The 23,226-nt window shown below is 40.1% G+C and overlaps 1 protein-coding gene across 2 annotated transcripts in view; it reads right to left on the minus strand.

The window, feature by feature from the left end:
- Window positions 1-23,226, minus strand: part of gpc6b (glypican 6b) — an 82,647-nt gene that overhangs the window by 41,785 nt on the left and 17,636 nt on the right. For both annotated transcript variants that reach the window (XM_035175283.2, XM_035175285.2), the window contains exons 2-4: window positions 19,612-19,770; window positions 9,420-9,811; window positions 4,350-4,515 (exon numbers count right to left, since the gene is read on the minus strand). In XM_035175283.2, coding sequence (XP_035031174.1) covers window positions 4,350-4,515; window positions 9,420-9,811; window positions 19,612-19,770 — 717 coding nt within the window. The remainder of the gene's footprint in view (window positions 1-4,349; window positions 4,516-9,419; window positions 9,812-19,611; window positions 19,771-23,226) is intronic.

Consider the following 23,226-nt stretch of genomic DNA (forward strand, 5'->3'; position numbering starts at 1 on the left):
GGTTTTCCTTACTCTTGTTGAGGGTTAAGGGCAGAGGATGTCACACCTATGAGACAAATTGTGATTTGTGAATATGGGCTATACAGATACAATTTGATTGATGATTGATTGACATATTGTAAGTCGCTTTGGATAAAAGCGCCAGCTTAATGAAATGTAATGTAATTATTCTGACCCCTGCTGCAGATCTGACCCTACATTTAATGGGTTCTTCCCTGACATATACCACATCCTTCCACCAGGTTCCGTAGTAAACTGTCCAATAGTTTTTACGTAATCTTGCTTACCAGCAAACAAACAAATCAACGAACCAATGGACAGGGGTGAAAACATAACCTCCTTGGTGGAGGTGGGCTAATAATGTAATATAACCCGCTTTATTTGACCGCTACACATAAACGAGGTCAAGATGAATAAAAGCCACGTCTGAGATATAACATTTAATTTGTAAATCAGGATTCATACTAACATACTCCTCATGTACATGGCATATTACACATTACACTGATCTGACTGTCTGTGCGGAACGGGAAGGAGCGTTCCTGACAATTTAACTCCCATGGCCGAGTCAATACCGCTTTTGTGGTTAGACCTTAAGCTAGTTGGAAAATCTTTCATCCCATAATGAGCATGAAATGTCAGCGCCAAAAGATATAGAGCTGGCATTTATCACAGAGGAACAATAATCCAATTGACAAGAGCTCTGATAAAGACAGAACGAACGTTGCCCAGGGATGGATGGCAGACATGAGAAGATGTCACACTGAAGAGGAGCTGTGTCCACATTTAAATTATTTAATTGGTCAATTTAGACATATAGTTGGACCAACTTAAAACAAATACTTCAATTTGTACCACATATATAAAAAAATGTCAAATTAAAGTGTGTTTTTATAACTTGGTAACTTTGATTTGAACCACCTTAATTCATTTGTCCAACAATGTAGATTTATTCAGCCAGAAAGAGGGATTGTAAAATGAACTGAAATATATTGTAGTAGAGACACAGTTGTCTCATGCAGTCCAAAGAAATGTATTCAAGGTGAAAGGACTGTCACACGATAACTGGCTTTGAAATTGGAAAGAGATTATTTTTGTAATATTTATACAAACACGAAAACAGACGGACGCTGCTTTGCCTGTTGAAACTGTAGTTAACGGACGTGCTGTTGCGGCTTGTGATGGAGCCATGTTTACTTTGTGGATTGTTGAATGTACTGTAAGCTCTGACAGGTGTTTCTTAGCAACCAATGTTGTACATTAGTGGGTCTTTAAGAGGCAATTGTCTACATGCAGCATTTTATATAGGTACAGTCTTATTCTCGTGGTTGTAATGAGCTTCGGATTACAATAAACTTAAATTCAAGTAATTTTAATAGTTTGAACTTAATCTAAAATCTCTTAAATATTTTCTATTTATGAATATAATATATGGAATAATGTAGGAAAAAAATGGAACGGTTGGATGGTTAACATACAGTTTGATCATTTTCCGACGGATGTGTTGTGACTGTTAGATAATATAGATAAAGCGAATCTGTGTTGTGATACGATGCCACAAATAACACAATAAATTCAGGAAAAACTCAAATCTGGAAAGCTCTGTTGAGGCAGCTTGTCATGTGTTTGCCTGGATGAACAAAAACAACAAATCCTCACAAATCAAAATGATCATTTCACAAAACATCGTGGGATAAAGTGTCGGTTTTAAAGACAAACATGCATCAAGCTGTTCTTTCACATTCGTCAGTTTGGTTTAAAATGTTTGACAACATCACTTTTGGGGAACAAAAATACTGGAAGCCTCTTTGTGATTTTATTTTTATTGAACAAAGTACCTCTGCATCTTTCAAATAACATATGTCCAGCCCTGACAATCTGCACCAGCCAATTCTGCTGCGCTTACCTCCGATAAGTGTTCACTTTTGTTTCCACTTGTGAGAATACAATGAGCCACTGGTAGACTGAGTGCGAAAAAGAAAAAGTCTGAGAGAGCACGGTGGGATTTACATACGCTGTGAGGCCCCTTCAGGTATTGACGGGTCAGTTAAGTTGATTAATGTGGCTTCCCCAACACAACCCAAGCCGGCATCTGTCAGTCTTGACGTTTCTCCTGCCGCAGTGCAGCTGCTCTGCTCTGCCCTGCGCTCGCTGATCACGCCGAACCGTTCAGGCCACCGTGGAAAATACGTAAAACAGATCTGCACAGCGTGGACAGGCCTGCTAATGTTGTTTTCTTTGCTGCCTGACAGGCAATGACCGATCCCACAAATGAACTGTCAGATATAATGCATAGTATAAACAGTATTGTATTATATAATCATAGTAATCTGTTAAGGCTGGGCGTTTTCGTTTGTTTTGCAAACCTACCACTGACCTAATAAATTACTACAAATACATAGTGTGATATAAAGTGATCTGCTCTTATAAACATGAACAAAATATATAAAAGAAAGAAGTATGAAGGAATTTCTTATACTGAGATTCAATGCACAATCAATCAATAAAGGGACTTTCTTATACTGAAGAAATTCCCTTATATTCTCCTTCTTGTAATTGCTCATATTTAGAGCTTCCCTGTAGAGGCCGTTGCTGATTCTACTCTTACTGTCTTCTTCAAAGTCTACATGTCTACATTAATTAAATACTTTTTTATCTTTTAAGTGTCATTAAGATACATTTCCTATAATAACCACAAATCAAATGACTCCTTACAACATAAACAAAATTGGTGCTGCAAATCCAACCCGAGGCTCTTTGCAGCTTTTTTTTATTTGACTTTGTTTCTTTAATTGTACTTTAAAACGCCAATACTAAAACCACTAAATCTCTCCTCTCCTGCCCATTATTCTCTGCTCACCCCCACCGGTCGAGGATGGCCGCCCACACTGAGTCTGGTTCTACTGGAGGCTTCTTCCAGTTAATGAGGGAGTTTTCCAAAGTGCCTTGAGATAATGTATATTATGATTGATGAACTGAATTAAATCATAATTTCCTCATCAACAGTCCATACGAAATTTCAGTGTATTCTTTCCCACCGATTTTCTAAGCAGCAGCCACAGCTCACTCTTCCATTCCCCACATCAGCCTATAATCACTTTCTCTCTGTCACTGCTCCCGTTCAATCCTGGAGGATGAGCTTATTCAGCTGACAGCCGAAAACATCTGTGTGACACACTTTTATTAAATATTAAACAAATATATAAATATTCCATTCATGTTTGTAGTCTTTGTCTCTGAGCCGAACAAGTTCCCGATGAACGTCTCTTTACAGAACTAGACACTCCCTGTGGTGCTCTTCTGCCCTATTACATGTCCCCGTTTGGCCCAGCAGGAGAGAAGATCACATGAATGGAATCATTTCATGCAGGAAAATGTTGATACAAGAACAAAAATAAAGAAGCTTCGCCGAGGGCCCGTGTGTCAATGAAACTGTTAAAATATTATAACGACACAGCTTTAGCTGTAAACTAAACATAGATAGTCACACTCTAACATAATATAGAATATTATAGTCCTGACGACTTATAAGGTTTAAGAATGGATTTAAACCACTTTTTACATTTTATTTATCATATCAATAATTATTTACAAAAGATCGACATGAATATAAAGAAAACACAGATTGACCCAAATATATATAAACTTAAATTAAGAAAGAAAAACTTGTAACATAAATGTATTTCTGCATTGTTTATTCTTCAAAATAAGATTGCTACTGACCAACTGATAAATCAGTGGGGCTTATCAAAGACAATAATTTGTGACGTTCATACCGAATTGTGAAACGTGAATTATTCGAAAATTCAGTGAGTCAAACTGAAACCACATAAAAACATTATTTATGAAGTAAAAAGTACTTAAATGCTATATAATCTATGGTATTAAAATAAAAATGTTGAATTCCATTTCTAATTATTACAGTCTTTATGAAAGATTTAAATTGAATCCAGTTACTCCATGTGTTGTAAAAGACTTGCAGCTATTGCCAATCTCCCAAAATCCACCACCCGGTCTTCAGCTTCCAGCTCGTGCTTTGAACTGCCTTCACTGTTGTACTGTGTCGGTTCAAAACATGCAGCTTATTCAACTCATGCTTTTATTGGTACAGTTTTTAAAGTAATTCGTGTTATTTTCTGGACTCGGCCCAGCAATTAAAATGCAACACTGTAAAGCAGCAAATGCTCGGACGGTGAAGGTGAAAGAACTTAATCTATGAATATGCCTCATTATTGTGAGCGCTAATACAATGTGATACTCTGCGCTTCTCCCCCCTGTCAAACACATGCATTATTAAGCCACACAACCCGAGATAAACACACAGAAAAAGAAACATCTATAAGACTTACCAATGTACTGGTTCCACTCTGGATCCAGGTCCGCCTGATTGGCCAGGCAGCCCTTCATGACATTCAGGCAGTAGTTCTTACAGGGTTTAACTGCTGGCATGCCCTGACAAAAAGGGCAGTAAAGCATCTTTGTCAGCGCTCGCATACAAGCTGGAGTGCTGCTGACCTGCAAGGACACAGAGTGGGACAGCGGTCATTAGCATCTGGGCAGCTCCAACGAAACACGTCATCATTTTAACCATATTTTCTCATTTTTCGTTACACGGAATTTGAATATTTGCCATTTCACATTGCCAGAATTGTTCAGAGAAGTCAAATACAGTATGTAAACTTTTTTAAAGTTTTATCTGGAGATGTTCCAACACCAGCACTGGAAATTGGCGTCAGGCGCGAGTCATCAGTTCTAACTGACCTGTGGGAGGTTTCAGGTACAGACCCACAGAGGCGCAATACCTGAAACCTCCAGAACTGAAGAAGCCTCTCGGATGAGGGAAGAAACGTCTTCAAGAAACACAAGCAAGTCCAATTGCCTATGTATACTCGTACAGCTTCTGAAGAGCTGCTAAAGTAAGTCATGAATCTTGTTACTTTTGAAAATATAGTGGTATCAGATCGGTACTCAGTATCGGCCTTTATACGTAAAGTCCAGGAAACGGAATCGGTAACAGGAAGTGGAAAATGGAATTGGAACATCTCTTATTTTATCAGAAAACTGCTGTTGGTTTATTATTTAGAAAGAAATCTTTTGTCATAGATTTTTCTACATGTTCAGAAAGAAAAGAGTGAGTTCCCTCCGTCCAAAACACGTTGCATGCAGTCACTGTCAATCACAGCCTGTGAGATGATTGTCAGAGAATTTGCCCTGAATTAAAATTAAATATTTATTCGCTCCCTTTTCTGCCAGAATTAGCTGTCAAACATTTTGCTCTTCAAATATTCATCTTTCTATATTTAATTTTTCATTCAACCTAATTTCACAAACAACAAACTACATGACGCTATTGTGTGACTGCTGGAGACTGAAGAGTCAGTCAGTAGAGACTAAATAGCGTGAAACAACACAGGGGAAGCCATAAACGTGCAGAGGAATGACTTGTCCCCTGATTCAGGTTCTCTACTTGCTACGAGAGTGGAAGGATCGAGGGTTGAAGAATGTTGTAGATATTGTTAAAATCCTGTTAGATCAATGTTTGATTGAAGCTTCATTCAGGAAACACCATGAGATCGAAGAAATGCCCACAGACTAGACCAGAGGACTACGACGGCCATTGGCTGGATTAGCTGTGCAAGGTGCAAAATCGTATTAGTGTTGTGTGAGCCAGTACAGTGGTATTTTTAGACAGCGAACACAAACTTGACTGCGTGACCCACTAAAACAGACTTTATTACATGATTTCTAAAGAGCAGCACTCAACAGTCCCATTGTAAACACTTGAATACTTGCACTCTTGAAGACCTGTCAAGAGGTTCGGAATCAAAGCTCCTGGGTCACAGCTAATGGACTTTTTTTTCTTTTCTGTGTTCCATGAAGCACCAACAAGTATTTTATTAAACATCTTACAGGCTGCGAATCTGCCTTTAAAAGCGTCTCCCTGACACTTATTAATGTCTCATTTCCTTAAGAAAATAAAATCTAAATCCGGTGCAATAACACTGTGGTGTTGAGGAAAAAAAATGCTCCATAAATTTTTGGTGACATCTTACTTAAGAGAATTATAGCAATTTGTGAATGTCATTAAAAAAAACGTGTTGCATCAAGGATGGAGGAGCTTTTTCTTCTTATCCTCTTTAACAAGACTGGTTTTCCAGGTTTGAGTCAGTCGGTCTTGGGAGGAGCGTTTGCATGGGTCAGTTTGGAAAAGAAGAAGTACAAGTCCTTCCACCTTAATGATCATAGGTAGATTGGCCCTATAACCACAGATATGTATAAGAACTTTGGTAAAAGTCCGGAAAATTGGATCTGGACATTTTCACACTGGCTCACTCTGACTTTTTCCAGACATTTTACTAGGGAACTGGCAGGAAAAACTCCAGAGAAAGTCCAGAGGAACTGACTCAGACATTTGCATTGCCACATACATACAGTCTGAGCAGCAGGGGTTCCAGACCTTTGTCATCATGGTCACATTCACAGGCAGTTAAGGTTGCTGTCATAGTTTTATTAAATTAGAACTTTATTGCTCTATGTGCTACATACACTATACTATACCTAGAGGTTGACTAACAATAAAACTTATGGTCGTAACAAGCTGCAGACGACCTGTGAGGTTGTTTTTTTAGAGGAAGGCAGTTTCAATATTCTCCAAAAAGACCCAAATGCAAAATGATTCTTCTCATAATATTTTGTTATGCATCCATCGACCTTTACGACCAAGGTTTTTTTCCGTGGGTATAAATTCAGGGACTGAGGCGGCAAATCAAGGACATTCCAGAAACAATTCTAGGAACTTACTGTCTTACATGTCCAGTGATTACAAAGCTTCTACTTCAAACTAAGAGCACCATAATCTTCTTCAAAATGTCTTTCTATTTCGAAGAATCCATGATGCCAGTGACACGGTCAAAGTTTAACCACTTCCTGGAGCGAAACAGAAAACACCCCCATAACAGGATGGACCTTGTGTGTTCATGCTGGACTGTTGGGATGTTCTTCAGGTCTTGTTTTGCCGAATGGTCTTTATCCAAACAAACTGCTGATCCAAACAGTTGCAACTCCAAGAACGATGCAACTTTTCCTTGCATATTCCAGCTAAGTTTTTATATAACACAAAGTAAGTTCTTGTTGAAATGATAGTCTCTACTGCCTTCTTTGGCAGTAATTGGAGGTTTTTATCAGATGCTGCTTTCAAAAGTCTGATTCTCCCCGGAGAAGTTTTGCTCTTTCTTACGAGCTAAGGATGGTTTTCCAGCTGTAACATACTTTTTAAACTTGCGTATCCTGCTGCCAAACATGTTTCTTGGAAATCATCCTGCAACATGTGACTTTTTGGACTAAATGAATAATTTCTTGTCGTAGCTGTATATATTTATGCAGCTTGGCCGACCTGGGTTTATATCTCAAAGGCTTTAGTGTGTTTTACAACAATTTGCTGGTCTTACATACAAACAAGTGATTTAAAAACACCATTATTGGATATTGGTTTAATAATTATGATTGGTCTGTATTGTAATGTAAGTACAGTCCCAACAGTCAGGTAACTCCTGTGAACTAATAGAAAAAGCTAATCAAAGCATAATCATATGGCTTCATCTCTCTTGTCATATTTCTAGTCGTTGAAGAAAATAGTAACATTAATGTAAAGCCATTTGTTCAACACAAAATTATGGAAAGTAAATTGGCTAAGTAAGATTATACTTATTTATAAAACACAAAGTATAAATAACCAAAGGTTAAAATGAAATAAGAATGCAATGACACTTTAAACAATAAAGCATAAGCCATTATAATAATTAAATTATCATGTACTATAAATAATGATTAACAACAGCAGCAAAGAGGGGAAGGAACTAATAAACAATTTCATTTTTTTTTTTCTATAAAACACTGCGACTGTCTATGCATCCGTTGGATACCTTGCTATCTTCCCACAGTGAGTTTATTCAGATAATAAATGTAGTCTATTTAGTAACCAATAAGAGATTACAATTCTACAATTCAAAAACTAGACAAATAATGATAAGATTTTAATCACTTTGGATAAACAGAGGCAGATGCACTGTTTGGGAAATGATCCAGAATAACTTTGAGCTTTGTTTGTGAGACACAAACTCCTGAAACTAAAATCTGCTCACACAAAACTCTGCCCGGGTTTTTGTGTTTTGTCTCTTAAGCTGCAAAGAGAAATTAAATAATACATCATCTGCTTGTATTCAATATACACTCGTATATCCCAGCAGCAATAAGTATGGATGCCACATCTTAGTGACAGCGAGCAACAGACCCCCTCTAGCAGGGTGTCTTATTCCATTAGGCTTACACCCAATCCCTCATGATGAGTTTATACCCTGGGGATCAAAGGGTTGTGGTCCCAGACACATGACCTGGATCTCAGGTCCCACTGAAATGTCAAAAGGTGACGCTGGGACATGCTGGAATGTACGAAACGCGGGGTGTAACTCAGTAAACGCATACTAAGAACACATCCTTTGTGGACGTGTCTAAATGAGCCTCTCTCACTACTACTGGTAAGAGGGGGGGGGGCTTGTGCTACAGACGGCGAGGGGAACGCGTTCAAAGTTCAACAAGTGCACTGTGGTGGGACCGGCAGGAAAAGAACGCTGGAAGAGGATCGGTGTCTTTCTCTCCCTCTCCGATGATTGAGGGTTGGTTTCATTGGTGTCCGTGTCTGTACTTTACAGCAGAACCTATAAATATTTATCATCGTGTTGATTATCCAATCTGACTCATATTAATACAGTAGCGAAGAGAAAGCAGGGTGGCAGGGGATTTACAGTGTAGTGCTTATCAGCGCTTCCCTTTGCCCAGAATGAGGCTCGCAGTCCTGTTGTTGTCGAGGGTGAATAAATCCAAGCCTTAGCCTTCCTGCTCTCCCTTTTAATCTTTCTTTGTACACGATCAAAACCACACACACTCCCAGGGTAGCAGGATATACTGCAGAAGCAACATTAAGATTACATCGCATCAAACAGAATACTGAGCCTACAGCACGATTAATGGCTGCTGCGTAGTGGGCGAAACAAATATTAGGCAAGACAGCGATAAACAGTGATGGGCAAGGTTTTTCTTTGTTTCTCTGTTTTCAGCGTCTAGGGGTATTTCTCCTCGGCACTGTTTTTCTAGACTGCACCTGAACAAGCCGCCGTGAGCCCCAAACTTCCTGAGGACATGCACCAGGAGAGCCCACATTAGTCAGAGAAGTATCTGGCAGGAGCTGTGTTCATGCGTTAAACCAAGGGGAAATGTGTGCACGGTGCATAAACACAAAACAAAAACCTTGAGCCTGTTCAAATTTATTTTAAGTCTTAATTCCATCTGAGGTCAAATGCTGATTATTTAGCAGGTGATAGGGTGTTTTACCATCCGTTACCTAAAAGAGTGACACCATTTACCTTTGACACTCTCTGTGCCACCTCCCGGCCGACAGAGAGCCCCTGGACGAATGTGCGAGCGGCGATGAATGCCCGCGTAACCTGAGCCTTGAGCTTCCTGGGCACGTCTCCAAAGGGCTTGAGCTGGTCGGTGTACTTACTGATACACTCCAGATAGTCCTCTGTGATGACATACTGGGAGTTGAGCAGCGTGAACATACGCTCCAGTAGCCGCGACCAAAAGTCATTAAGCATTTCCTCCAGGTTAACGTTCCCCCCGGTGTAATAGCGCTTCAGCTCAGCAAACAGGTTCTCGAAGACCTCCGAGTTCTGCATGTACGGTTTGCCGTAAGTCCTCACGAACATCTCGTTCAGGGACCTCTCCGTGTTCTCCAGGAGCTCCAGGAAGAATTCTGAGTTGGGAAGAAAGGAAAAAAAAGTGTTAAGTTATTGTCTGATCTTCTTTCAAAAGTGGATGTGTTGGTGTAAATGATTCTGTACCTGGCACAAATAAAGTAGATATGCCTCGGTACCTGTGCAAACCCTCCCTACCATGTGGTTACTAGTGCAGTGCCTGTTTGCTTGGCCTGTGGTGATGCTGGTTGCACCTTTCTTTCTGAAACTGTAAAAGTGACCTGCAGTAATTTAGCAAGTAAAGCCCAACTACTGCTTAGTTGGTTAGTTATTGGAATTCCAGCTAAATCACAGTATATACATGCCTCTTTTCATTTAAGATAGAATGTTGCCTAAACAGGAAACTTGCTCAATTGCAATTCCAACAGCAAATGTAGAGACAACCCAAAAAATTCTAAAACATCATATCAGTGAGGGCGTTATGATGTTGATTATATTTTGAAGAGACCTCACAGCTTTGTTGATTTTTTATCTCCAGTAAACTCCTTTTGACTTTGCAATAGGAGCCTTCCTCATATATTTCTGCAAAGCAATAAGTTCTGTGTTTGCAGTGCATGAAGTCCGACTTGTCCATATTGCACCTTTAAACCCCCAATATATTAATGTACCCTGATAGACAGCACACATCTGGGTGGATAAATCCTAAATACAGATTCTGACTGGAGTATATCATAATATACTGGAAGCATAAGGCGTTCAGATGATGTGAAATAATTGATCCTCCTATATGATAGTCTGTCTATAGGGTTTGCAGCCTTGTTGTTTTTCTCATGATTTCATGTGATTCACCAGAAACAGATCGAGATGAGATGATTACATTTCTGTAATGAAAGTGCTGCCTTTCAAGGACCAAGATTAATATTTAAATAGTCTCTGAAACTCTAAACATTTAACTGCAAAATGAGTTCAAGTCTAGTATGAGAGACTCCAATCCTATAAAGGAGAGTGGTGATTACAAAAAAGCTTTTATATTCCTAAATTTCTGTTCTTTATAGGGCAATATGCTGAACCCAAAGCATTATGGCGGCATTAATTGATTTTTTTGGGCCACTTGATGGTGGTGGAAAGAGCTGTAAACACAATATTCACGTGTTAATATCTCATACATATAATTCACCCAGCCACTTCTGGACACAATATAAATTTAAGTGCAATATATAATCTCTATTATTTCGTATTATTAATCCTGGCTCTCTCGACAGCTCTTTGTGGATTTGTCACTATAAGCGACATACTACTTGTTATATATCAATCACACATTGCCCAATGAATAACTTGATGTGTTCCCATTTCTGGCCTGTGGAAGTTACATGGGCACATTCGTAAAAAAAAAAAAGTTACCCATGGTACTTCAATACGGCCTTGCTTACTCATAATCATTAATTATTCATTAATAAAACATATTGATTGGTGAAGCTTTAAAGCCTCCAGCTTCTCACTGGTATGGGGATGTGGTAAGAGCAGTAAATGTGTGGACGCAGCCAGCTGTAAAACATTCAAATGCTGGGACAATTAAAAATAATGAGCTGCGTGGGTTGTCCCTGTAAAAGCACGTCGGTTATTAATACCGTTAACCCTGTTCCTACTACTGTCATCATCAGAGATGTGGACGATACTGATGTTTTAGTATGGTTGGAGCATTTAACAGTAGCTTTGTCCATCTCAACAAACTAGTCCTTCAACCTCAATGACGATAGAGGTAATTTATTCCAACCCTCAGATTTCCGATACCAGACCTTTGTCGTCATGGTAACAATAACGACTGAGGATAAAGGTAACACTAATGACTAATGGTTTCATATGGTCCACGAATGGCGCTATCATGTGTGAAAGTCCATCCATCCATCCATCCACTACGTTACCCAACTTCCACCTTTTGCCACCGCCATAATGTCTCCAGCTGTTACAGGTCAGTCGTTTCCTGTATTAGCAGCTGTAACACATCTGTGGAGCAGTGGATGGTAGCTAGGTCACATGTAATACTCAGAACAGATCCATGTGCCCCCTCCCTCCCTGCGCACATTACAGTCACTTATCAGAATGGACCTGACAAAGCTGTAATGGTTCTCAAGTGGTCATCAGTGCGCAGCGATTCAGGTGAAATGACAGATCACACAATCGGGGAGAGAAAATGCTGCGACTCTCCATGATCGAAAACACATGTGATTTGTTGTCGCACACCAGCAACGTGATTAACACATTCAGTGGATATGCTACATTCACACGTGTGTTTCTTCCTTCTTCTGACAGGATCTGACCTCCACAGTATCCAGGACTTGTGGTGTTGGCCAATACGGTTACTGTGAGTATTCTCTGGACTCCATTGGGATTGACAGACGACAGTGAGCAGTTTGTTAAATATGCAAATCTCCAAACATGATTTGTGCCTCAGTGACTGGTTTTTGGTAATGAAAACTGTCAGTGGCGCTGAGCGATGTGTACACTGATTAATGGCACTTTCAAAACTAATTTCATTTAAATTTAAAAAAAAACTTTATTTTAGATACATCAGTCAAAAGTGTCAGCTGAGATAAACATCTAATGTGATTAAGACAAAATGTCTGGGTAATGCAGAAAGTATATTTGATATAATTCTACGCTTTGTTTTGGAGTGATTACTATTAATAATAACATTATGGATGAACTCGGTATGAGTCAGTGACAACACTGTTAAGTTAAAATAGACATTTTAATCTAATTAGTGGAAATTCATGAGAGGGATCATATTCTATAATTGCAAATTTAGGGAAATCTATGAGAATAGAAATGAGCAGGAGAGTTGACATAAATCATTAAAACGATGTAGTAATTAAGACGTCTGTTTAAATGAAAAGCTGGAAAAGCTGCAACAATGGGATAACAATGCTGAAATGCTGTAACAGAGGTGATTCTAATGCACCCAACTTGCAGAAACATTTTGCTGATTTAGTTCAGTTTGGCTCCAGTTCCTCAATGTGCACTCAGAGCTGTGCAGGAGGTTTCACACAGCCTTTCTCTGTGGTGAAGAGGGAATCTGTGTGTCTGCTGACGGATGATCAGCTTCATGGCAGACATGTGTCTTCAGACAGACCAATCTCAGAGGGAGCTGATGAAAAAAGACAAGCTGCGTTCTTTTCCCTCAGAAATAAACCACAACTTTTGGACACAATAGATGCTTTGGCGTGAAACATGATTTGGTTTGAGGAACAAAACCAGTGGAGGCATCTGTGGACGGAATACAGCTGAAAAGACACTCAAGGGAAAGTTGCCAGCAGTAATAATAGCCAAGTCTCCTGCACTGTGACCAGCCATGACCATAGAGGAGGATGCAAATGGTTGGTTAAACAGCAAAATGCACTCAGGGGGTCAGGAAACTGTGGCATTTGCCTTCCGGACTATATTCTGATAGAGAGTGGACACCTGATCCGAGCCCCTCGGGATCCACCAGGACCCCCCGGGACCCCTCTGGACCCCTCTGGACCCCTCGGGACCCCTCTGGAACCCTCGGGACCTGCCTGGAGCCGTCGGGCTGAATTTCCAACAAAAATATTGAAATTAAGTTTGGTCAAGTTGGCTGGTTTATCTACTTGATATAATTTTTCCGCACGAGCTTGTAATCAGGGAAAACTAGACTTGGGTCTCACTACTTCGGGTCTGGCTCAGCTGATTATCTCAAAGGCTTGGTTGGGTTTGGATTTATATTTGTGCACAAACAGAGTAATCAAAAACATGCAGTAAATCCAGGTCTGTGTCAACTTAACCCAGACAAATTGCAGATAAATAGAATGCATGCAAGGATGCGAGCTTCCATAGATGTGAACCGCGCCTTAGAGCAAAGTGCAAATTAAGAATCGATACACTGAGTCACAAGATCATTTGTTCATCTTCATTTGACAAAACTAGGGCCTCAGTGATGTATCAAATTTGTTAAATGGAGGATGTTAAAAATTCGTGAGGTTGTAGGATAATGGTGATTCAATAAAACATTTTGGGGGCAAGGTCTTAACAGATTTGCGGGGTCAATTTTTTGGTCTGTTGAGGTCCAGGATGGAGTTTGTTTGACCGGCGATTGTAAAACGTCAACACAATTTTTTAATTTCAAGGCCAAACACCAATGAAAGGTACCAAAAGAGACAAATACACAATTCTCTTCTGGTAATTTGTCAGAGGTCTGCTTTGCAAAACAAATTCTTGTAAACACATTGTCAGAACTATGTGTAATTTATAAGTCTACCCGGAGCAAACTGCTAATCTGAAAAGGTTTGTTGGCCCTCATGCACCCGAGTAAACAGCTTGTTATCTCAACCGGAGCCTCTCAGTCTCTTTTCCTACAGGACCACAGCTCATCAAAAAGGGAGCCGACTTTCTGATTTTTAAATCCGCATTATAGAAAGTATGCAGCTATAGGTTTCCAGCCCCTTGGAGCTGGAGGTTGAGCTGGCAATTTGGCTGCCAAAAGGAGCACTTTGAACGTCACATGTCAGTCAGGAGCTGGGTCATTGATTGGTCTGTCAGGAATAACTGGTCTACGGAGGGCTGCTTTGAGAGCCGGCACACCGCCGCACTGTGACAGTTAAAAGCAAAGGCTTCCAATAAAATCCCAGTTGCTGACAAAAAAAGAAGTAAATGATATGCTGGCATGTCAAAGATATTCAACAAAAAGGTCTAATGCATTGTAAAGCCAACTAATCTAATGTCGTCTCATCGAATTTGAAAGTTACCCTATTCAGAAATAGAGAAAAGGGTTTTGTTTGGAATTTGACATTCTGCCCTCTACCACACGGAATCCTGTGAAAACTCCTATACAACAGCTAGGCCTGTCAGTCAGAGACCCCACTGAGGGTTGATTCAGTCGCAGACATGTCCGTGTAAAAATCCTCTGAAAAACCCTGTGGAGAGACGTGCACTGTGGAATTCCTACCTGGATCCTACACACTCTTACTGGATGGTCCAATAGGATTTCTTAGATAAAGAATGGCTTTGCTGAGCAAGCATGCCCTTTTCAGAATCGTCCGGCTCCACATTCATCTAGTCACACACACATCCACACGCGGCAGCGGCCAGCGCTGTGTCTGCTCCTCTCTGCTCGGCAGCCTCTTTGGAGTCACTCTGAGTTAGGTTCTTTGCTCAAGGGCACATGGACTATATGCGGCTGCTGAGGGGAGAGGGGAATTCACTTTTGTATATTCTTGTATAAGTATACAAACTCCAACATCCTTGTGTGTGAGTTGGTAACTTCACAAAAGATCAATCGTGGAGGGTGGACCGCATTAATATTCTGTTTGGCCGCCCAGCACCATGGTGTTCGTGGTGAGGGCCAACAATTGATTTGCAATTAAGACGAATGATTTAGTCTTTAATAAGCAAAGCAGAAAAATAACTCTGGAGTTTCCTGTGGTTTTAGGCTGTGTATAACCACGATAACAATATTCAGACGTGCTGCTCGATACATAAATTAGCACATTAAATGATAGATTGCGGCGTGTTTGACATTGATTTTTCCGACGATGCCGTTTCTCTGCAAGACTCATACAGCTGTGCGTCGGGGTTGTTGTGGATATTCCTGTATCGCTGCTCAAATGGTCTCGGCATAGTCGAGACTGTGCAAAGACCACTGTGACACATAGGCTGCGGTGTCAGGTATGCGTGGGCTGGCCAGCTTCTGTCAGCTACAGTAACACTCATCACAAACTCTGCATAAAGAGAAGGAAATATACACATACACTGACTCTGTGTGGGCGGAACTACACAGCCAGGTGCTAAATAGATAGTAAAGAGCGTCTCACTGAATCAACAACGCTGTATTGTTTGAATCTTCACTTTTCTGGCTCACTCTCAAGGCCCAAACCATTATTTTGCATTTGAAATAATACCTGAAATACAAAGCTGTGTATTTCATTTTTTCTAACAGCAGTGGTGCATCGAATCTTAGGTAATGTCTCCTGCTCAAAACTATTCACAACGAACACTTCAAACACTCAGATTCAATTCATGACGAATAAATACTAAGGTGAAAATCTAATTTCAAATCAAAAGCATATTTCCATATAGCGGGTGGTCAGTCAGGACCCCTGAGCAGACACAGAGTCTCCAGACAGCAGAGGAGCCGCGGAGCTGAAACCTGCACGCGGCATCTGCTCTGACGCGGATGAAATTATGGAGAGTGGCAGCAAGCCCCGAGAGGAGGGAAGGGTGCCTGGAGTCATGCGTCTAAGTGCTGCTGGACAAACCCCATTTCCTCCCTCACTGGAGTCCTCCTCATGACATTCACCATCCTGACAGCAGCTGATCAAAATATCACTTGTTTATTTATGCATGCTTCCAGGAATCACATGCTGGCTATAGAAGTCTATGTTCCTGGAAAAAAAAACAAATAAAAAAAACCAGACAGACATCTCCCAGTCGTTGTGACATTGAGCTTCTGGGCAAAGTGCAATCATCTGAGAGTCGCATACTGTAACTCAATAGTATTTGTTTCATACAATATGTTTACACAGTTTGAAAGGAATGGCCATAGAAAGACTAGACATTGACTGTTGAGTATTAAATTGCTCTATTAATCACTCAAACATTATTTCATAGTGGCACTGGATATATTTAGATCGCCCAACATGCAAATCTATGCTCTCTGGTTTAGGGCAAAGATTAGAGTTACTTTTGGATCAGCTGAATCTTTGGGGGTGTTGCTGTTCAACCCTAAGATGTAGATCTAGGGGAGAGGTGTTCTGTTATAAATAACAGAACACCATGGTAGAGCGGTCGTCCTCCAACCAGAAGGTCGGCAGTTCCCCATCTGAATGCCGAAGTGTCCTTGGGCAAGATACTGAACACCGAATGGCCCCTCATAGACAAAAAAAAAAGAAGTGCTGCCCATAGATGCAGTGTATGAATGTGTGTGTGAATGGGTGAAGGGCAAAAAAACTGTACTGTAAAGCGCTTTGAGTGGTCCTCAAGACTAGAAAAGCGCTTTATAAATACAGACCATTTACTATTTATATAAATAATATATTAAAATGGGCTAGACTCAAAAAAGATGTCACAATATGTCCATATAAACCTGAATTAAAATCAGGCCTATGCAATATGACAATATCTATATCGTTTATTGTTATTCATTTATCTTGATGTGCTGCTCTAGCAACAATGTTTTCCTTCATTTGGTCAATGCTTTGCGTTCATCCAAGTGGATACAGGGATGAAATCAGCAATAACGAAACACAAACAAACAAAGAGGAGCTTGAACCTGACACTTAACGGGGTAATTCCAAACAGGGGAAGGACTCCCGACAACTTTTGTTGCGTGGACGTAGTTTTGGCATCAGAAGTCTGAAAAGGACCACTACAAACACACTAACCTTTTTAATCACCCACGCCACGACCATATCAAACGGTTACGGAGAGAGTCCACGGATGAGAGCTTCAAAAGTACAGTCAAGTGCTCAAAACAAACCACAGACGTTACAAGAGGCTTTCGCCTGCAGCACAACATATGGTAAAGAATCACAAAGGTGGAAGGAGAGAACAGCTGCCACTGCAACTTAACATCTGCAGAGACACGGCCCCAATTTACACAGTCGAGACAAAGTTGGAGTCAGGAGTAAACACATGTATCATTATGTGGATCTAAGATAACATCTGTCAGGATATGATTAACGGGCTTAATCCCTAAAATCAAAGATGCCGATGTTCACTGATACTAAGAATATCCAAAAACTGTGTGATCTTTTAATTTAGTTAATGTGTCAGTTGTGTTGTATAAAGACCATATTGTCACTTGTGTGTCTCTTAGTCTGACTGGCTCCTGTTGCTTGTGCACCTGTGAAGACCCTGAATAGAAGCAGCTGTAAAGCACCATCAGCTCAGTCATCTCGACTCATCTACGTGCGACTACGCGACTCTGCACCAGTTTTGAATTCAGAGACGGTTCAAGATTCATCGCCCATAGACTTCTCCGTTTTTTAAGAGATTGCTGTTTTGCAATTTAAATCCTATGGATGACGAGCGGGAAAATAGATCTGTGACAAAAGAGCAGGAAAAATGTCAGCGAAAGTTCAGCTTCCAGATGATAGATTTGCTAATAACGCTCAAAAAATTCACTCGGAGCCCCGTTGTTTATGTGCATGTGTTACTAGATGACAGGAGAAAGCTTGTTTTTCTGCTGCTGTATATGCAACACATGCATGTCTCAGGCGACAGACAACAGACAACACTATGTATAACTCCTGTATATAGATGAGACCTGTATACAGGAATGAGGAGTGAATTAGCCTCTTCTTTATAGGTTATACGTGCAGATGGCAACACGTTGGCATTAAATTAACTGTGCAATACTCATTTTATGTCAATGCAACTTCAATATCTTATACGTGCCGTGTACATTGTAAATATTCTGTTTGCAAATGTATTTTTTAGTACCTTTATGTTTCTTTGTGTTCATACACTTTACTGTCCCTCTTGTTGCAGTGCACATTCCCCTGTAGTGGGACTTATAAAGGTTTATTTTATCTTATCTTATACAATATCCTTTTATTAAGGTGATTCTGCGTTTTTTCTGTTGCTGCTCATAAACTGTGGAATTGTCTCAGCTCACTTGTGCAAAGCTCTTTAAACTTTCTACTCCCTCTGCCCTTTGGCTATTCCAGATTTTATAACTTTATATTGTGTTGTTTCAGAATTTCTCGGTTCTTTCTCCTGCGAGAAACTTTGGGTTGGCGAGTGCATTAATAAATAAAGTTTTGCTCACTCTGAAACTGATGTTTGACCATTAGTTTGGTAAAGGTTGCCAAAGTTTCACGGTTACAGACAGCTTTCCTGATTCTTCACAATTACAGTGGGAAATTACACTAAAATAAACATTTATCACCTACAGGTGGAAAATTTCAAGCCGTGGTTTTAAATAAAATGGTTTGTCTTATATACAGGCCATGGATTAAATAATAATAATAATAATAATCCATTGCATTTTATTTGTATTCTGTGTGTGACCTGAATATAATCACATTACTATCCGAACATTAGGTGGTATTTTGAAGAATAGATGAGTTCTGTTCTGCCACTCATTTGGAGAAAAATACATTTCATACTCAGTAATCTTAAAAAAGCTTTTTCAGTGGTATCTCATTAAAAGGTTTCACGCTAGATCCCTAATGCATTTTTTGACAATGCCGGCAAGTGGCCGTGGTTGACAATTTTCACCTCCACCACCCTTCACCGTCGTCCACAGTGATAAGCTGCCTCTTCTCCACACGGTCTAATGTTGAGGGCCGGGGCAGGAGGGATTATTATTTCTCATTAAACTGTATCTACAAGGAGGTGCACTCTATGGGGAGGGATACCGAACCGGGAGAGGTGCAGAGGTAGAATGAGCTTGGTTCAGTAATGGGCACACTCGGCCGCTCCCATGGCTGAGGCTCAGTGGATGTGCGGTGGTCAAGGCAGTCACCGTGGGGCCGAGACAAGATCACACACTGCACAAAAAAAACCCAAACAACCTTAATAATGCAGAGTTTGACAGTGTGCCGCTGTTCAGGCTGTCAGTCTGCTGTGCAAGAAACCATGTTTGTCTAATCCAACAAGAGGGCTCTCCACTCCAAGGCATGTTAATGAGATTTTCCCATCTCATCTCCTCTGGAGGGAGGACAGCTACGAACGCCCAAACGGAGAAGCCTTTCAAATTAACACATACAGTCTCAATCCCTTCATTTACCTGTTTTGTGGATATGTATTCTACCGTGAATGACCACTATAGCATAAATTACATACAAATGGGAACATTTATAAGCATAAAGAACGAAGTAAAATAAATAGACTTGAGACTTACCGTCAAATCTCTTGTGTCTGGAAACAAAGGTGCTCCTCAATTCATGACTCATTTCATCGACCAGATTTTCAAAGTCCTGTTTACTCTGTTGGCCGAATGTGTCCTCCATTTCCTGGGTGCAACACGTGTTTCCTTGGGGACATACACGAAGATGTTCACCTGCAAAGGGGAAAAAAAGAGTTTATGACTGTTTAAACGTACTCTTTCTAACATATTAACATATTTACCTATTTATATAAATTCAGAACATTTCCCAAATTAGTACACCACTTCACTAAATCAATAGTTAAAGTTGAATTAAGTTACTTCCATCAATATTAAATTCAAAGTTGCACTCAAATCAAAAACCTCTCACTTACAGCAGGTTAGATGCTTAAAACTACTGATTCAATGAGAACATGATCATCTAAGTTGATTGATCATTATGTATCTGTTTTCCCATGATCCATGTTAAAATACATAAATTTAAAAAGTATAGATGACAAAACTGCTGTAAAGATGAGTATGAAAGTACGATTTAAAGTTGTCAGCAGACCTGAGCTAAGTGGAAAGCTCCTCAGAAACAAAACAAATATAACACAACAAAAGTTCCTGTATTTTAACCTCCAGTGTGGAACAGTTAGACTCAAACAAGCAGATGCTTGGTTCAAACAAAGCCTTAGTGTTTTTAATTGAACTCTGAGGAGACTTGCAGTCGGAGTCAGGAAGCTAACAGTGGTGTGATGTGCGAAAAAATGCATCTTTTAGCCAAAATCGTTCAATGAGGCAGTCGATCGCCTTGAAGGCTCCACTGAGGTGCATCAATGCCATGAAGTTTACAAACCCCAAATAAATATCGCTGCTTTTGTAGAAGTTGGTCTAGCACTACCTTTTTTTTAAAGGATTTTTTTTAATTTAGAAATTGACTGTTTTAAGTCCGCGAGCTCTAGATCAGGTCTCTTCTGCAGTAGTGGAACAGGTGCAGCCTTACAAAAGATCATATTTGAAGACAAAGAACTATTAATGATGAGAAAACAGACCGGGGTGTATCTGTATCTCTGTGTTTTGAGGGATAATATCGAGGGGACTTGATGAGGGTATCACATCTGACACAGTTTTCATCAGATCATGCATCAAACTATTCGATAAACTCAAAGAGGGGAGACGGAGGTTTGTTGCAGTGACATATATCCTGTTAAGATGTATTTTATGTTTAACTTTTTGACATTTTGACATAGTAGTAGCTGGGGTAGTATAGTGTGTGTGTTTGAATGGTAGACATGAGTGAGCACATGGGCCAACTCTGTGTATTGAATGTGTGCGCTGCAGGACAGTGTACGTGTGTATGTAACTAGGTCTTTTTCATGAGATGTGTCTCGCTCGAGATAGTGGATTAGGAAAGCTAGAATTCGAACTCTTCTTCAAGACAGATAAACACCCTTCATGTGTTTGTGCTTTTTCATTGTCTTATCATAGACAACAGACTCCTTAAAAACGGCAACATCCAAAACATGTGTTACATTCAAAAGCTGCTGGACATTTTTTTGAGATATGCCACCAAAAAAAAAAAAGAGAGCTGCTGACTGTGTGAAGATGGTGATGAACTACTTGGTAAACAAAAATGTGACTTTGAGCCACTTTGGTTAAGAAGAGTCTCCTTAAAACGGATTTCAACATCTTCAGAAACAAAGCAAACGAGGCTGAGTCAGTGTGACTAAACAAAATGCCAATGAAATATAGTAACACTTAGTTTGTCAGATGTGTAGCTTACAAACCCAGCGACAGTTATCCTCACATGGAATGAGATTTATAGTGTATGTAATTAACTGAAAAATACAGAAAAAGAGTTTCTAATTCCAGAAGCAGCTTCTGCCTTTAACATTATAAGAAGAGGAACAATGGTTGTGTTTCTTATTTGGCCTGACAACAATCAGCCTCATTTTTTATGGGTGTTTTCAAATCGATAAAGAAAACAGACAGCATATTCTTCTAACAAATTCTCTTGCACATTACATAATTGATGACACTGGGGAAATATTTCAGTGAATCAAAACTTAATGATCTACATCGTTCCATTTTGCCGAGCAGTCTTTTTTTTTAAAAGAGTCGGATGATGCAGACTCATTCTGCGGCAGGATTTATGTCTTAAACCCAGCATCACTGTGGGAGGGTGAGCGCAACAAGAAATGAAATGGAAATACAATCGCGGCGTAGTAATGATTATCACGTCGTAATGCCAGTGGAGACATCAAACGGTATTCAGCATGAACTGACGGATTTTTCCAAAATCACCTTTGCAACTGTCTTTAGCACATAACATGAATTTAAGCTGTGTCAGTGCATTTCGTAGATTTTTCAGTTGTGTCCCCCACACGCCCATTGTACTCTCAAATCAGATTTCAGTTTCCCAAATGCAAATTTGATGTACATCATCAGCGATGAGCATCTGTAAAGCAGCTGTAAAATCCTCACCGCATGCAGCAGCAGACAGACACCAGCAGTAAACAAGAACAACCTAGTTCCCTGAGGGAGGGAACAATAGCACAAGATCAGGTTTGCAGATTAATGTGAAAAAAAATAAGGAAATGTTGAAAGATTTGAAGAAATTAGACCAACACACAAATAATTCTAAATATAAGTATAAATATAAATGAATATTAACCTCTCTACTAAAAACATACTAAAAAGGCTGAGGTTACATCCATACGACCTTTTCAATTATCAACTCTGCTTTGGATTTGTCTGACGTCCACGCTACTCCTGAGTGTTAGAGCCAGTAAAACTCTGCAGTGTTTTAATCTGGACGTAGACACTGACAACCGCTTGCTGATTGAGTCCTTTCAGTCATAATGAAGCTTCCGCAGATTCATCAGGCTCCTGTCACACACCCTTCCGTAAGAAAACAACCGGCATCAGCCTCAGCAACCAGTGAAGAACATGGACAATCAATTACAAGCCTAGTTGACCCTGTTGACAGTTAACAGCTGCTGTGCAGTTCAATTCTGCATTTTACAATGATTCAGCTGCCTACATGGGAGATGAGCTATTATTCAAGCAATCTGCGACAATTTTGCAACTAACAACTAAACGCTTCCTGTTTCCACCGGCATGTGCACGTGTGTATGGATCAGGATTACAATGGAAACAAAGCCAAAAAACGCTCGTGTGGACAGAATAATTTTAGTTTGAATAAGCCATTTTCAAACAATTTTAGAATTGGATGTAGCCTGCAGAGGGAATTTTCAATAAACAGGATTCAACAGCTTTCCGGGGAACAAGCACGTCACAACCACTTCCTTTGTCTCTGTGTGTGGAGTTGCATGTTCTCCACGTGTCTGTGTGGGTTTTCTCCAGGTACTAAGGTTTCCGCCCAAAGTCCAAAGACATGCAGATTGGGTTTGGGTTATAAAAAGACAGAAATTTGACTGTAGTCAAAGTCGAATGCTGCTATTGTTGCCTTGGTGACATGTTAAAGGGTCAATTCAATCACAGACGAACATGTGAAAGGAGTTCGAGATAAGTACGCATACTCAAAAAGGCAAACATGAATTATTAGCCTACTTCTTTGGGTATGACTAAGCTGCCAACTCTTTACAAATTCATGATTAACAGTCGCAGTCTGTTGCACTTCTGGTG

Source organism: Hippoglossus stenolepis, chromosome 13 (genome assembly GCF_022539355.2).
Source record: "Hippoglossus stenolepis isolate QCI-W04-F060 chromosome 13, HSTE1.2, whole genome shotgun sequence".
Taxonomy (NCBI): domain Eukaryota; kingdom Metazoa; phylum Chordata; class Actinopteri; order Pleuronectiformes; family Pleuronectidae; genus Hippoglossus; species Hippoglossus stenolepis.